Source organism: Rhinoderma darwinii, chromosome 6 (genome assembly GCF_050947455.1).
Source record: "Rhinoderma darwinii isolate aRhiDar2 chromosome 6, aRhiDar2.hap1, whole genome shotgun sequence".
Classification (NCBI taxonomy): domain Eukaryota; kingdom Metazoa; phylum Chordata; class Amphibia; order Anura; family Rhinodermatidae; genus Rhinoderma; species Rhinoderma darwinii.
Genome location: NC_134692.1, coordinates 134,486,837 through 134,504,817, shown reverse-complemented (window position 1 = coordinate 134,504,817; position 17,981 = coordinate 134,486,837). Strand labels below are relative to the sequence as shown.

Here is a 17,981-nt window from a genome sequence, read left to right as displayed (position 1 = left end):
TACTGTTTGTATTGTGATTTATTTTATGTGTGACGCAAATTTATAGATGAACATTTTGTATTGGAAAATATATCAATAAAAAGATATAAAAAGGACTTAAAATAAAAAGATCTTGAAAACCATGAGGAATTAATCCAAAGTATATCAGAAAAGTGCATAACTTTTAACTATAAATAAGCATATGGCATAATTATCGGATAGGTGTGGGTCCCACTTATTGAACCCTAACCAGTGGAACAGGGGGTCGCACGCTCAATACAATTCAATGTAGAGGCCCGTATCCCCTGTAAATATGCCATAAATACTTAAAAAGGTTGTCCAGTCCCTAAAAATGTATAGCTTATCCTCACGATAGGCCATCAATATCAGGGTCCAACTCTTGTTTTAAAGGGGCCGCAGCGCTCGTACCAGCACTGCATCCCCTTCATTGCTTATCTGATCGTACTGTGAATCGCCGGTCCGAGCAGTGACAGTAATGAAGGGGAAGGCATACGAGCACTGCGGCCCCTTCAAAACAGCTGAGCGGCGGGCGTCCTGGGAGTCGGACCCCGACCGATCAGATATTGATGACGTATCCTTAGGATAGCCCATCAATTTTTAGGCACTGGACAACCCCTTTATCATGGGAATACCCCTTTAAGCTACGTAAAGTGGCAGGAAAGCTTAGATGATGCATGTTTGCTGTATGCCATTTGGGTGTGTGCCCCAACACACCTTTGAGAGGTATGAACTATTTATTATTAATGCAGAGATTTAGCTTTGGTGATGTCTGCACTGGCATATTAAGGAGCTGCATTATCAGCCATTGTCTAATATCTTCTATTACTCGAATCTCTCTCTGAACATGAGGAAGCAAAACACAGGGAAGAACAGTCATGGAGAAATCACATTCCTTGCAGATGTTCTTCCTGTGTTGTCAGCAGAATACATTCGTACACTACATGTGCAGTTCATGGTTTTTAACGTGAACGGTGTAATGCTTCACTTCCCCTGTGGCGGCGCTGCAGGGAAATTAAACGCTTACTACAGGGCGGAGCAACGGGACAACGTATGATTAGCTTATTATCGGGAGACTCTTTGAACAAAACGGAATCCCCCTTTTAAGAAACTTCAGTACATCATTATTGTCTTTTACCTGCTGCCTTCCTGGAAAAGTGAGAATTCCAAGGCTGTGCGCTCCACCACTGTGAGGGATGTTATAGTCACGGGGGTTGAGGCTTTGTTTGGGAAAGTGCCTTGAACTCTAACTTCATGCCAGTCAGTGTGGATCTTGCAGATATCAACAGAGTCAAAGTACCTGCGGGTGTCAAAATAGGAAGATTAGAATAGCCAATAAAGAAAGTATTAAGATTATACACAGTCGAGTCCCATTATTATGACCAGCAGCTAATATCCAGAGTAACCGCCGTGTGCAGCACGGACAGCACTAGACGGGCGGGCAGTGACTCAATAAGGTGCTGGTCGGTGGTCTCCGGTATCTGGCGCCGTGCTGACTGCAGAACATCCCACATTTGCTGGAGGGTGCGTGGGGGAGGATCCATAGAGCAAACAAGACGATCGAGGTCCCACAGATGCTGAATTGGGTTCAAGTCTGACGTATTAGGGGGCCAGGGAAGTACTTGGTAGTCTTGGTCGTGTTCTTCCAACCATTGTCGGACATTTCTAGCCGGGTGACGTGTCGCATTGTCTTTCTGGAAGATTCCATCTGCCCCAGGGAAGACAAACAGCATGTATGGGGGGACGTGACCTGCAACGATGGATTCATACCCAGATTGGTTCAGAGCCTTCCACGCGGATGAGTGGCCCAGAGAACACCATGAAAAAATTCCCCAGACCATAACGCTGCCGCCACCGGCTTGTGTTCCTCCAGCAATGGTTGCCGGGTGTTTGTTCTCTGATATTTTTCGCCTGACACGCCAATGTCCATCCGTTCGATGAAGCAGAAAACGTGAATCATCAAGGAAACCGCCCCTTTTAGCCATGACAACAACCAGTGATTTGTGATCAGACAGCCGATCGCACACCTTACATACCCACCAAGCCAGCCCACGACACGTCACTTCCTTCATGGGCTAAGCGCTGCCAACGTCTAAATTAGAAGGTGGTCATAATAATGGGACTCGACTGTGTATAATTTCTATCCCATTAGCTAAACATATGGGACAATGGTGACATAACTACATGGTGGTAACATTTTTACATCGCTAGGTATAAAATGACAAAAAACTGAAGGATCGGCTATACCACTGTGGAGGATTTAGAGCGTGGGCAGATGTCTCACTGGCAATGATGGCGAGACATCTGGTCTATGGTCAGCGGTCTTCATTAATATCATGCTTCTAGGACAACATAACACAGCAACACTAAGAATTTTGGGGGAGACTCATCAATAGGGAGCTCGCCCGGTTCACGAAACCGAGGTAGGCTAAAAACACCTGGCTGGGCCTGGCGTTTTCGGAAAATGTTTGAGAATGAGTCGTACTTGGCATGAATCTGAAGCCACACCGACGTGTCAGAAAGCGGCACAGGGCTTCACCGTGTTTTTAAAATGTATTTTTCAATACGAAACTGATATAAATACATTGATAAATCTTCCCTGATGTCCAAGTGGGATATAAAAGCAGAAAAGTTGTGATCATGGGGCAGGCTGCCAACATATGTGAACTTTTTCCTACACCCTTGAGAATATTAGCTCTTATATATTTAAAGCACGCTGCAGGCAGAGTTTTTCAGCTCTTTTTTTTAATCATCTGCAGGGAAAGAACGTGGCCTGGAAGCGCTCAGTGACAACAACAGATCACACAGCTGGATGGAGATCTGATGTAGTCACCCAATGCACTCATGGCCTGTTGCTATGCAACAGCCAAAGCAAATCCCAGCAGATATCAGGAAAGCAGACGAAACCACCTGGAGTTCAGACGTCATGTTTCAGGTAAGAATTCACATGGGAACTTTATTTTTTAAAGTGGTATTCCCATCTCAAACATTTATGGCATATCCACAGGAGAAAGGGGGTCCGCCCCACGCTTGTTTGGCTGTTTCTGTAACTCCCAGAGAAGTGAATGGAGAGAGGCGCACATGCATGGCCATCTCTCCATCAATTTTCCATCTGCATGCGGTGGCAGCCTCACCAGGTGGGATGGCGGTCAGGGTCCTATGGATATACCATAAATGTTTCAGATGGGAGTACATCTTTAACCCGTTAGTGACCGCCAATACGCCTTTTCACGGCGGCCACTAATGGGCTTTATTCTGATGCATAAGCCTTTTTACGTCGCTGCATCAGAATAAATCAACAGAGCAAGGAGCTGTCAGATCTCCCTGCTCCAACAGGTGAGATCGATAGAAGTATAGATCTCACCCGTTTAACCCCTCAGATGCGGCGCTCAATAGCGAGCGCCGCATCTGAGTGGTTTTGGAGAGAGGGAGGGAGCTCCCTCTCATCTAACCGGCAAGAAGATTGCCGAGTGTCTATGTCTCAGATGGTAGCCGGGGGCCTAATAAAGGCCCCCAGTTCCGCCTGTAGTGAATGCCTGCTAGGCCATAGTGGGTCATAGCCCCTAATGGGACTAGTAAAAATGTTAAAAAAAGTTTAATATAAAAAATAAAAAAGTGAAAAAAAAATGTGAAAAAAAAAAACAAAAACTCTTTCCCCTTACAAACTGCTTTACTATTAAAAAAAAATCTAAATAAAGCAAAAAAGTTACACATATTTGGTATCGCTGCGTCCGTAACGACCCCGACTATAAAGCTCTTACATTATTTAACCCGCACGGTGAACGCCATAAAAAATAAAATAAAAAACAATGGAAAAATTGCTGTTTTCTGTGAATCCTGACTTAAAAAGTGATCAAAAAGTTGCATCTACTCCAAAATGGTACCAATAAAAACTACAAGTCGTCCCGCAAAAAATAAAAACGAACAATAAAGAAGTTATGGCTCTTCAAATATGGAGAAAAAAAAACAAATAATTTTGAAAAAAAAAAAAGCGTTTTTACTGTGTAAAAGTAGTAAAACATAAAAAAAATCTATACAAATTTGGTATCGTTGCAATCGTAACAACCCGCTGAATAAAATGATTGTGTTATTTATACCACACGGTAAACGGCGTAAATTTAGGACGCAAAAAAGAGTGGCGAAATTTCAGGTTTTTTCTATTCCCCCCCAAAAAAACTATAAAAGTTAATCAATAAATAATATGTCCCCCAAAATGGTTCTATTAAAAAATACAACCTGTCCCGCAAAAAACAAGACCTTATACAGCTATGTCGACGCAAAAATAAAAAAAGTTATAGCTCTTGGAATGCGACGATGGAAAAACTTAAAAAAATACCTTGGTCATTAAGGGGTTAAGCAATGTAGGATTCACAAGCATCTCAAGGAATTGAATGCATAATGAAAACTGAGAACGAATTTAATATATCAGTTGTTTCGTTCACTACTTCTCATGCTGGGATCTCATATGAAGCGTGTGCGGAGTGGATATATATGACTGTATATCACGTGCTCTGACATTTCTCTGCAGGCGACTGCCGTGTTTGAAATGACGGTCGGCTCAAATGTAGCTGGCAAACGTGACAGTGAGATGCCAATGGATTGACCAAGATCATTCTTATTCTCCCCTCATTACAGGATAGATCGAAAACCATAACCTGCCCAAACACATTAAACGTGGATTTCCAGGATTCTGCAAACGTGGACAAAATCAATGAAAGAAGATACAAGACGAGGAGCGCTCACTTACCGGATAAAGTCACTGTATTCCATCCAGAAGACGCCTTCACTGCTACCATGGGGCATCAGTTCATGTTTGAGTGGAGTGGGCCACAAGGGCCAATCGTCTGACCAGCTTCCGTTCCAAGAGAAGCGACCCCAGGGGTTACGGAGACGGAGAAGGCTGCCAAAAAAGAAGAGCCCAAATAAGAAGAAGAAGAGGAAAACAAAGTCTCAGTCTTCACTGTTCTTAAATCAATGTATCCTTACCGGTGACTAAGAACATCTCGAACATCCAGTATGGAGTAGGCATGTCGAGGTCTTAGTCCGACACTTTCGTAAGCCGCATCGTCCACCTTCATGTTCCCACCTCCACACGATGCCCCCATTAGAAACCTGGAGTAACATGAGAGAAGCACAAATGAGCTTCACGTACCAGATTCAAAGCTTTGGGGCAATTGAAAGGATCCAATACACACAGTTTGATGGGTATATGGTTGCTTCAGTTTAATGTAACCACATCCACTGGATAGGTGATAAATGTCTCATTGGTGGGGATCTGACCACTGGGACCCCCACCAATCCTGAGAACATGGGGGGCCCCAGAGTGCCTTATGTGAATGGAGCGGGACTGTGCATGCTCGGCCAACGCTCCATTCACTTTCTATGGGCTGCCGAGCGATGAGGTTCGCTCTCTCCGGCAGCGCCATAGAAAGTGAATGGAGCGTGCGCAGTCCCATACCATTCACATCGGGCACTACGGGATCGGTGTTCTTGGGATCGGTGGGGTTCCCAGCGGTCAGACCCTCTCCGATCAGACAGGATGGGTGATAAATGTTTTTTATGAAACCCCACCTTTAAAGTGCACGCTTGGCATAGAAGTGGCCATTCTTCCCAGCGGGCAGTAATATGGTAAAGTGTATGGTAAAAGGACAAGGATAGAATTCTGCTAGTGATTTATTGCGCTCACCCAGCTTCTTTAGAGCTCAGCATTTTGGCCCAGATGAGATCTGTGTCTACCGTCTCCTCTCGGGGATTAGTGGAGCTGACTTGAAGCATTAGGCTTTCGCAGGGTGCTCCAGTCAGGGTGGCCAAGCCCTCTATGGCACGACCTGCCTGGAGGGCAAAGTAGGAGCCATGAAGCTTTGCCAGCGCCTTTTCAATCAGGGCCACCCAGAGCTGCTTTCTTTGGGCCTGTATGGGAGACATATCACATGCCGCTCATATACGTAACAAAGACGGAGTTCTATATCACGTACAGCAGGGTTTTGGTTTCCACTCACCTGAGAAAAGAGTAGATACCCAGCTTCATCACATGGCAACATGTCATCCACCAGGACGGTGCTCCAGGTGCCATCTTTGCATAGTCGCACCTGATAAGCTCCTTCTGAGCATATTGTCCTCGTGATCATCACCCTCTCCACCAGTTCAGGTCTTTCTGCCAACACGGCCAGCGCACTGAGAAACCTATACGAATGAAAAGTCCTCGTTATCATTGGCATAACTGAAAGCAGAATCACCAATCATCCATGTGGCCCAACAAAGATTATTATACATTTAAAGCTATAGTGACTCAAGGGGTTAAAGAGGCTCTGTCACCACATTATAAGTGCCCTGTCTCCTACATAAGGAGATGGGCGCTGTAATGTAGGTGGCAGTAATTCTTTTTCACCACTTTATTAGCGATTTTAGATTTATGCTAATGAGTTGCTTAATGCCCAAGTGGGCGTGTTTTTACTTTAGACCAAGTGGGCGTGGTACAGAGGAGTGTATGACGCTGACCAATCGGCGTCAAGCACTGCTCTCCATTCATTTAGTCAGCGCATAGGGATCCTTTTAGATCGCTATGCGCTGTCTTATACTAACACATTAACGATACTGACGTGTTTAGACAGTGAATAGACATTCCACGGGATGTCTATTCACAATCTCTGCACTTCGTTACTGTTTCTGTGGTAGTTACAACAGAGGACTCGTAATCTCGCGAGATTACGAAGTAAATGACAGGTTACAGCGAGATCACGCTTGCTCTGCTGTAACTACCACAAAAACAGTAATGAAGTGCAGAGACTGTGAATAGACATCCCATGGAACGTCTATTCACTGTCTAAACACTTCAGTATCGTTAATGTGTTAGGATAAGACAGCACATAGCGATCTAAAAGGATCCCTATGCGCTGAGGACATGAATGGAGAGGAGTGCATGACGCTGATTGGTCAGCGTCATACACTCCTCTGTACAACGCCCACTTGGGCATTAAGCAACTCATTAGCATAAATCTAAAAATCGCTAATAAAGTGGTGAAAATAGATAGTTTTTTTTAAATAAAAAGCACTGCTGTCACCTACATTATAGCGCCGATCTCCTTATGTAGGAGACAGGGCACTTATAATGTGGTGACAGAACCTCTTTAAGTCTTGGCCAATTGCAAATCCAACAAGGATTCGCATTAACTAGGCTGGATCCCAATTTTTTGGGAAACTGATAATCTGGTAATTTCACGACTGGCAAGGTGCCATTTACCAGATTTTAAGATAATAACCCTGAGGACGATGTCATGTATATATGTACCTACCAGCAGTTTCCCAGTAGCCCTTGCAGTATGTCCGAAGGTCTCGGTGTACGAAAGACCGACCATTTCACTCCGTGCTCTTTGAAGATGCTACCGTTAATCACTTGCGGTCGTAGCCACTGCTTCACCCTTTGTTGGACGCTATCAGAGTCCGGAAAGCCGACAGAATGAGGGCCAGGAGGAAAGCTGTCATCCACAAAATTCACTCTGTTCTGGGATGGGGACAGCCAAGAGGACAACTGTCAGGAAGGGTATTAGTATATTGTGTTAGGAGGGGAAGGAGGAGGAAAAGAACGAGAGATGGTGAGTACAGGAGGAGAGGAAGATCCACCGAGAGTCGTACAGCTGCGTGCAATGAACGGGGAATAATGCGGCTTTGGAGCACCTGAGTCCATGACTGCAGCGATCGACGGATCGAGACGTCTACAGAATAGGACAAAAAGCTGGAAGACTGAGGAAAGCAAAGGTAAGGATGAGAAGGTATAAAAACAATACAAAATACCAGATCAAAACCCAATAGCTACAGCAAAATATTCAAGTATATACAATGTAAAACATTACTTAAAGGGGAACTCCACTTTTATACAATATTTTTCCCACACTTTAGTTCAAATGGATGTAAAAAGTGGACTTATTTTGCAAATACGATGCTTTACTTATCTTACACCAATCATGATTAATATCAGGATTCCTTCACATCCAAAGTCAAAGATTCTGCTGGTTGAAACAATCTGATGATTTGCTGGATTCTGTATCATGATAATTTACAACCTATGTCGTACTGTCTTCCCGTCACCAGACCTCCCACAATACACTGCTCCTTGGTAACAGGAAACCGGCGCCATTTTGAATGGAACTTTGAACTATTAAAAGTACAAGATTAGCAATGGAATTTGATATATTTAAAGTAGATGTAAACTGTGAAATAGTGTAAAAGAATGGAGTTCTCCTTTAATGTTCGCGTCCTAGAGATCCATACACACAGACGGACTGCGCTGAAAAAAGAATTTGGACTTTTTAAATCAGGAGTCATGACCGCTGTACGCTTCTTCGGCCTCATACACACAACCGTTGATGCACACATCTGTTTTCTTCTGCGGATCTGTGTGTCCGTTCCGCAAAATTATAGAACATGTCTTATTCTTGTCCGCCTCACCCATTTTAGTGTATGGGTCCGCAAAAAAACCACCAAAACACAGACAGAACATGGAAGCCACTAGGATCAGTTTTGCGGTCCGCAAAACAGAAACGGTCGTGTGCATGATGCCTTATCAAGAAAATAGGCTGAATAGGATATTCCTGTTCCCATAGCCATACTTAAAGGGGTAGTCCGTGTTATTAAAATTGATGGCCATCAATATTAGATTGGTGGGGGTCTGACTGTCGGCACCCCAGATCAGCTGTTTATAGGGGCCGCGACTCTCCGGTAAATGGAAAGGTGGTGCAATACCTTGCACAGCCGCTACAAAGTTAACGGCACGGAAGAACCATGTAAACAATGAATGAAGAAGTTGCGGCGCTCATACGGGTACCGCAGCCCTTTGAAACAGCTAATCGGCAGGGTTGCCGACAGAGTGACCACCACCGATCTACTATTGATGAATTGATCAATTTTAATAGCCCGGTTAACCACTTCAAGATGGCCAAGTGCCACCTGAGGGGGCACTAAGATTGGAGATGAATACTTGTAGTAGGAGGGAACCCCTGGTAAGTCATAGAGTGGGTAAAGGCACAGCTTGAAGCTCTGGGCACTTCATCTTACCGCCGGAGTTCAGGCGTACTGTATATACGATACAACAGACATGACTAATCAATCTTGTAAACAAAACCTGCGTTCCTTCAGCCATGGTCCCCAGGATCAGTATTTGGGGGTGTAGCAGAAATCATATGACGGTTGCTGTTCTCGGAGGATGATAGTTTGATGGATTTTTGCGTGAGTACTCATAGGGTTAATCCCCCACGCCTCCGTCACTTGTCACACGGGCAGGTGCACTTTAAATAGAAACCATTGTGTTATTGTGTCCTGTACTGTATAGGGTTTTAGAAGACGTCAGCGTCGGGTTTGTGTTTGGTGTCAGGGTCTAACGTCTCCTTGTTGACAATGTCGTCCAGTGCAGGTGACGAAGCTTTACAGAAACGTGGCCACATTCACGATTGTTACCAAGATCGCTGCTCGCAACAATGAACAAGAGCCGACGGTGCCAGGGATGCGTTACCACTGACTGGTGAGATGATGATCTTACAGAACAGACACTGGTTGGTCACTCGGGGTGAGATGATGGCACAGCAGATGTGGGTAACCCACTCAGACCCGTAACGGACACTGGTCTTTTGGGCAATGCTCCCTGGGAAATAAAAAATCTGCAAAAACTCTCTCTCTATAGGTGACACCCCTGTAAGTGAACGTCCGACACATCAAGGGCCCTTGAAATTGAGGGAGAGCTATTTTGCTGACATTACATTAATCATTACAATACACCCCAACCTGCTGCTCTAGAGGATGAGGCCGGCCATACATCTTAGGTAGCGGTCGGACAAATACATGTTTGACCGACAGCTATTCCTCCCGACTCCCCCATACAGATGCACTATCAGCTCGGCCGAGCGAGCAGGTGTTCTCAGGGAGAAAGTCCCCGCCAGACGCCTCTGCCTTCGGCTTATCTTTTAACAATCAAAAGTATCGGGCATGTTGAAATTTAAAGGGGTTATGTGTGGAGACCAAAAATTATCATCCGTGTATTCCCTGCAGTATGTGATACACTCGCTAATATACATTCCGGTCCCACGTCGCGCTGATTCTGAGATTTTCATAGATTTTTATAGCGCTCCCGGGGGACCGGAAGTCTAGTTGCACATTCTTTTTTGATGATGATGATACGACTCTTCGTCACGTGACCGATCCCGCTGTACAAGCAGTAGTACAGCAATTACATAATATAGTCATGGAATTAAAGGGGTTGCATGAGATTAGAAAAACATGGCTATTTTCTTTCAGAAACAGCGCAACTCGTCTATTTGCTGCGTTTGGTATTGTAACACGGGCCCCGTTTACTGGAAAGGGGCTGAACTGCAATACCAGGACTGGCCAATGGACGAGAGTGGCGCTATTTCTTGAAGAAGGGCAATAGATGTCTCACAATAGAAGTACACCTACCCACTCCACAAAATTGGCTGCCTGCCCAATCTGTCGATAAGACATCATTTGTAAGCAGAGAAAAAAAATAGAACAGCAGGTAAACTTGACATTTTTGCTCACTTCTTAGCCTATATTGTAGATAATGGAGCTCACCTCTCGACAAAAGCATACAATGTTCTCCCAAAGCTCCTTAGCCTCGCCTTCATCCGTTTGCCTCCTGGTCTCAGCTCTAACGCTTTCTCTGCGCCGCAGCATCCGTGCCCCTACATTCCGGTGCTGGGCCACATAGCCCTGCGGTGTGTGACATGCCACGCAGTTAGTGCAACGAGTTTCATTTAAAAGGGTACATGCTGGGCATGCCCACTCTGTCCTACGGGGAGCTGGCATGGGGAGGACTACCGTGCTGGATGGTGACGGTAAGCTCTCCGTTCCAGTTGTACTATTGTCACTCTCGTTTGCCCGCACCGCTCCACAAACGCAACATTTACCGGCACTACCAATGTTACGCAAAGTGCATTTTCCACATGACCAACTGGTGTCCGGATTTTGCGGCTCAGCAACGGATGGAGTAGTTTCAGCTGCCGTAACCTCTTCTTCTAAGACGCTGAGGCGTTTAGCGTGACGACTTGGGACAGAAGGAGGAGAGAGTGGATTATCTGGCGCCACCTCTCTCCGGCTTCTCGGAACAGGAATATTATGTGGTCCTGGTGAAAGTGGTAGTGCAGGTAAGGGTCTGGGAGAGTCTGGCTCACGGAGAGGAGCTGTTGCTTGTTCATCCGAGCCTTGAAAAGCAGCAGGAGGTGGGAGTATTTCTGGAACTACCAATGCCTCCGGTGGAATTTTCGGCAAGGACAATTTGCGCGGTCCACCACAAGCCGAGCACGAGGTGGACACAGGAGTGTTATGTAGAGTACAACGAGGACAACTCCAACCGGCGTTCAATGCAGATTGGAGAGTAGGACTAGTTACATCCTCCGGGTCCGATTCTTGGACAGGTGATCTTGCCTCTTCTTGCGGTCCTCGGGGGATACCATTGGGAACGGCTGGAGGTGGAAGGAACCCGCAAAGTTGACAGCCGGTTGGAGGAGGTGAAGGGTTGGTTGGAGTAAGATTGGAAAAGGTGCACCGGCTGCAGGACCAATGTTGTTCAGCGGAGCTCAGTCGTAGGATGTGGTTGAGATCCGGTAGATTGCGAGGAGCTTCACATATAGAGCAATGTCGCTGCCCATGGGGATTTAGGAATGTACAACGGCAGCATGACCACTCCCCACAGGAGGGGGCAGCCATGGGGACTGGAAGCCTAAGGGTGAGAACGACAGAAGAAAGTTTGGTTAACCCATGGACTTCACACATACACAAAAGTTTACTGATAAGTTGCGTTATCTTTAATGGTAAATATTTTCCACTCATAACGCATTGCACGAAAAGTAGTCGTAAAGACAAGCGGCGCAATAAATGGCTGACCATATCAGAGTTAGTAATGGCGTCAGCACAAAAGCCTGCTCATTAGCTATACAGTCATGACATCTAACCTCCTTGTAATGTATCTTCAATTCCTATGTTGTGGTTTTCACAGTCAGTTGTTTTTTTTTTTTACTCTATAGGGTGTAGAAAGGTTTCCTGTGGCCACATAGAAACAGTCAGTAAGCAGGCTAGTTTCTTCTGACAGATCTTATAAAGACTTTATTTCATTTGAAAGTGTAGCTTGTATCTCTAGTACTTTGAGTGCACAAGGGTGAATTATTCTGATGTGGTCTGTGGATCCAATTGGCTCATTGGCAAGAATAGACTATGCATGAGAATCACTAACATACGATAATACCCTAGGTATTAATGTGTTAATGAGCCAACGTGTGAAGATTCTGGTATTAATGAGCAAGGCTGCGGGGGTTCTCCCAGAGTAGAAATAAAAGGGTCTGCTTTTTTTTTTTTCCTTCAGAAACAGTGCCTCTCTTGTCCAAAGGCTACATCTGGTATTGCCGCTCAACCCCAACGCGACTGAGCTATTCTAAGTAGAGACACACAACCCAGAAAAGGATCCAGTAACAGCAGCGTGTTAGCGGTTTCAGTAGACTCACAATTGTGCTCACATTTTGGACAAAAAGCTTTCTGGATTATGAACCCTAAATTTTACTCTTCGATTCAATTCTTAAAAAAAAAAATACTTTATATACTGGAAATCGCCTCGAACGAACGCCAATATAGAAACAGGACCAACAACGTAAAACTAAAACACATGAAAATAAAATATAAAAACTGTCTGCCTTGTGGTCTGCACTTCTGGAAAACTACAACTCCCATTGTCCATGCCGAGAGTTGCAGCTTTTTCCCAACAGCTAAAAAACCGTCCATGTGAATGTACTCCTAACAATATGTGAGAAATGAATGAAGACCGACCAGATATCATTCCTGTTCATATCTCCGTGGCCTTGTGCAGAGTAATAATCCGGCTGACTACACAAAATAATAAATCAGTGATACAGAACTTTCCGGATTACAATATCTTCCAGCGCTATAAATACAGGATAATGCGATTATTTATGTTGCATATTTTATAAAAGTGAAGGTACATGTAAGAAAACCTGTAACTGGCTTATACTCTGGTTTTCTTAAAGGGGTATACTCATCATAGAAATTTATGGCATATCCTATGGTGAAGCAGTTATCGGCCACCCCATCCAGGCAGAGAATAAATAGAGGTCCGCAGCTCTCTCCATTCATTTCTATTGGAGTTACAGAATCCCGCAACAAACATTTATGACATATTCTGTAGAGATGCCAAAAATGTCTATAATGGGACTAACCCTTTAAGGAAACTGAGCCCCGTAGAAGGTTCTTACAAATTTGGGTATATTAAGATGCCCTATAAATGCATAAAGCAGTGTTCCCCAACCTGTGGCACTCCAGTCGTTGCAAAACTACAACTCCCAGCATGCCCTAAAGCCTACAGCCGTCAAAGCATGTAGGGAGTTGTAGTATTGCCAAAGGTTAAGATTCATAGGCTTAAAGGCTACGTCCACCTTTGTAACCAATTAATTTTTTTATTGCTCCAATGCACCCATGATAAATATGTAGGGTTGTGGCGATACCAGAATTTGGACTTCAATACCGATACTTCGTGTAGTATTGCGATTCTCCATACCAAAACAATGCCAACAATAAGAAAATAAACACAAAAATATAAAGACTTTCCATTTTCTGAACATAATTTTTTTATTGGATTGAATCCGATAGGGGATACGTGTGATTGCTGGATGTCACCCACTGGGACCCCCAGCAATGAGGCGAACGGAGACCGAAAGAGCATGTTCAGCCAGATCTCCATTTACAGAGACAGCGGTCCCGGAAGACCCACAGAAATGAATGGAGCGCTGGCCGATCACGCACACAAATGATCCATTCTCATGGAGCACTTTGGGGGACTTTCGTTCTCCTCATCGCTGGGGGTCCCAGTGGCTGACACCCAGCAATCACACGTATCCCCGATCCTGTGGATAGGGGATTCATGTGATTTGAGGGAAAACCCCTTTAATAGTAATGGCAACATTAGGGTTAATGTGGGTCACATTAACCCCAATGTTCCTCAATGCTGGCTGATACAAATACTAGTGCCTTTATTTTAGGCTTTTGTTCTGCTCTAATACCTGCCTGTGGTTTTCCTCTCAGTGACTACTAAGCAGCGCGGTCCTGATTCCAAGCTCAGGGTGCGAGCGACACAGGCACGTCAACAGGAACCCACTGCCTGTGCCACTCGCGCCATTCTACTTCCTCCCTGCCCCTACACACAGAAGTGGCAGCGGAAAAAAGGAGGGAGGACTCAGCTCATCATTGGTGGCAGTGGGAAAGGAAGGAGGAGCGTTCCTCCCTCCTACTGTGACGCGCCCAGTACTAAAGAGGAGCGGGGCGGTCACTGAAGGAAGAGAAAATCGCAGGCGCTGTACTGCGCGTGCGCCATCTTCTCTTCATGTATTTCAATAGTAAGCTGTGCGGATAGAATCTAAATGGTATCGAAGTTTAGATGCATCCCTAGACCGATGTGTCTCCTTGGTAACAGACTACATAGAATTATCTGCAGTCTGAACCAGCAGTCTTACTATCTTCCACCTGTCCCCTACTTTTTGGTAATCCACTGAATGTAGGATAGCAAGAAGTAGGGCAGATAAAACGGAGTAGAACTGCAGAATCAGACTACACGGGCTTTGTTTGTAGTCTGTAACCATGGGGACACATAGGCCTGCACTGGAGTTTCAGACACAAAACGATAAGAAGACTTTTTGCGAAAAGAGGCCTGTCAGGTTTTTTTTAAGTAGCAGGAACAACGCGTATCTTAGGTTTCCAACTCTTTAGAAACGAAGTTCCCAGTTGACACGTCACACGAGTGCACTTGGCATTGTGGAACACGCGCTGAGTCTATAGAAACAGATCTATTTATCTTATTGAATTTAATCTACATGTTCACAGTCATCCCATAAGATAAATCTGGGTGTGGACGGTGCAGGATTTGGCAAACATTGCTTGAACCACTAGGATTTCACACGTAGCGTGAGGAAATAGGTTTTTCCCATGAGGCTGCTGATATTCACAAGATATCTGTATTTCATTTAAAGGGGTTGTCTCATTTCGACAAACCCGGTCCATATGTCCTACCAGGGTATATGGACGTCATAGAGGGGGGGGGGTGGTCATGATCCATAGCGGAGAGCCGCTAACAAGCAGCAGCAACTCTAGCTGACCTGGTCCGTCCATGTATTACTAGGGGGAATTGTAGTATTACATGCGGCCACTAAAATTAATGGCCACATGTAATAGTACATTTGCCCTGTAGTAGTCGCTGCAGGAAAAATGAAGCCAACAGCAACTTCCTCGGGAGCCAGGCCTGGCGGCTCTCATATTAAAGGGGTTGTCCATGACGAGAAAAACCTTTCTACTTCTGGCACCGTACAACATTGACCGTGGGAATTACAGAATATTTAGCTAAAAAAGAAAAAAATCCTTCAGTCGTCTTAAAAACTCTATCAGCCGTTTCTTTGTGAGAGCTGTAATATCGCCCAGATCTTACTGATTTCAGAGACTCCTGAACGACAAACCGGTCTAGACTTTATGTACGCAACAAAACCAAATCTTAAAGAAATCTGGGGGGTCCTTGACCTCTTGTCTGAAGAGATGGAAGGGTGGAGCTTACCCAAAGGGGCGTGGCTTGTTATTAACTGAAAACAGAACAGTGGAGAAGATTTCTGCGGCAGCAAGCTGCTTCCCAGGCATAGTAGATTAAGCCCCGCCCATATTTCCCCAAACTTAACGTTCCATAGGTGGAAAGTAAAGGGGAAAGAATTTAAATCTATAGATTATAATTATTAATTATTTTTGTAACCTTATTGTGCCATTCATTAGAAAGGAATTATTAATTGAATGTCACGCTTGGGTGGAATTGTTTTCATATTCCAGGAATGCTGACGTGTTATTCCTGGCAGAACGCTTAATGGAAATCTATGACCGAGTGTCTCCGATATTCTTCTTCTGCTATGTAACAGCAGATAATTAGTACTACGGGAGATCGGCAGAAAATAGTTCCTTTGTGCAAAGGGAAACGGTGTGAACTGCAGCGTCCGAAAAGATTTCTGGCATTTTTTTTTAGGACTGCTTAAAGGGCCAGACTCCATAAAGATTATCGCGCTTTGTGTAATCTAACATGGGGTTCTCAAAAAATCCAATATGTACACGTGATCTCATTGCGACGAAAAATGCGACGGCAAAACCGGTAATAGTTGCAGCATCCGCATTCTACAGTGACCCTATAGTATAGTTTTGTCCGTATATTATAAACATACGAGGCGGCCGGCTTGTATTGGGGTGTATGTACAGGAGTTGTTTTTGGTTGCGTTTTTTTGCCACTGTTTTTGTAATCGCGGCAGAACTGCGCCATTTTTGCAATGAAGAAAATCACAGCGGTAAAAACGATGTAAATACTCCCTAAGGATAGCCGAACTAGATAACGTTATGTGCTCACCATATGCACAGCTCAACCACGACAGCTGTGAGTCCTCGGGGGTTAATTTAAAGAAACATAAACCCTGCACGGAGGAGCGTACGTTTCCTTAAGAACACTGAAAATGGCATCATTGGCATTTCACGATTTCCTGAGAATCAACAGCAAGAAGGAGATACCAAAAGGTCAAACTTGAATAACCGGTGTCTTTTTTTTTTTTTTTCAACCACGAGATCTGTGAGATATCACGGGATGGGTCATCTCTGCTGTAGCGAGACAATCTTAAGAGTCAGCCGTTCTTCAGGTGGAGGCAATGCATCAGAATAACCGGAAGAAGCCAAACACCTACACATGACTGTGTACTGAATAACAATGGGCATCACTGAGGCATGAGGTACTCGGTGCCTCCATAATAATACTGGTTCCTAATGAATTGACGATCAGTCATTGAGTTAAAACTCCATTCAGTCCTTATGGCCGTTCCTGGAAATTGAACTGAATGAAAACCATTACGGATAGCACCCAAATTCATGAACGTTAAAAGGAATTAACCGGTTCCAGCAAATTAAGGCTCCGTTCACATCTGCGTTGGGACTCCGTTCATGGGTTCCGTCTGAGCTTTCCATCAGGGGAAGCCATGAATGGAGCCTTGACAAACAAACGGTATGGTTTCCGTTTGTCTCCGTTGTTTAAGGGTTTTGACGGAATCAATACCGTAGTCGACTGCGCTATTCACTCTGTCAAAACGACGGAACCCTAAACATTGGTGACAGACAGTCGGAGTTCCGTTCATGGGTTCCCTTGACAGAAACCTCAGACGGAACCCATGAACGGAGTCCCAATGCAGATGTGAACGAAACGTAATGTTATTTTTGTATGATTAAAAGTTGTACAATTTTCCAATAAATTTTCTGCATTAATTCCTCACAGTTTTCAAGATCTCTGCTTGCGGTTATCCAGTAGGAACAATCATCGTTTACTTCCAGTGGATACAATTCTGTCGATGGTCATGTGATGGACACACAGGTGCTGGGAATGTTAGAAGACATAGCTCTGATACACATACTGTAACGAGCTGTTCACCTGTGTCCATCACATGACCATGGACAGAATTGTATCCACTGGAAGTAAACAATGAATGTTCCTACTGAATAAAAGCAAGCAGAGATCTTGAAAACTGTGAGAAATTAATACAGAAAGTATATAGGAAAAATGTGTAACATTTCCAAGAAAAATAATATTAATTTGCTGTAAGTGGACAACCCCTTTAAATGTCCCCTCTCCGGACAGGTCTGATTTAGTAAATACTTGTATTTCCCATGAAATAACAAAAGCACCTCTGTACTCTGCTGTTCCTCTGTTATTCCTCCTGGAAAAGTATTAATAAATTAGTGCTGTCAGTGTCAGACTGTGTAGGGACGCGCCACATTTACAAGGGGAATGGTAATACCTATTTATTGATTAATGCATACATTTCCAGGAAGAATAACTGAGGAACGGAACGATGCAACGTTCTAAGAAAAGATGATCCAGAAATGTTATTTCCCGGGGAATATAAGTGTTTACTAAAACA

The 17,981-nt window shown here is 44.5% G+C and overlaps 1 protein-coding gene across 2 annotated transcripts in view; it reads right to left on the bottom strand.

Annotated features, from left to right (window-relative positions):
- CAPN15 (calpain 15) overlaps positions 1–17,981 on the bottom strand; it is a 40,275-nt gene that overhangs the window by 6,698 nt on the left and 15,596 nt on the right. For both annotated transcript variants that reach the window (XM_075830487.1, XM_075830486.1), the window contains exons 2-8: positions 10,576–11,722; positions 7,290–7,498; positions 5,997–6,180; positions 5,684–5,907; positions 4,984–5,109; positions 4,745–4,897; positions 1,136–1,297 (exon numbers count right to left, since the gene is read on the bottom strand). In XM_075830487.1, the coding sequence (XP_075686602.1) occupies positions 1,136–1,297; positions 4,745–4,897; positions 4,984–5,109; positions 5,684–5,907; positions 5,997–6,180; positions 7,290–7,498; positions 10,576–11,709 (2,192 nt within the window). In that variant the 5' untranslated portion in view covers positions 11,710–11,722. The remainder of the gene's footprint in view (positions 1–1,135; positions 1,298–4,744; positions 4,898–4,983; positions 5,110–5,683; positions 5,908–5,996; positions 6,181–7,289; positions 7,499–10,575; positions 11,723–17,981) is intronic.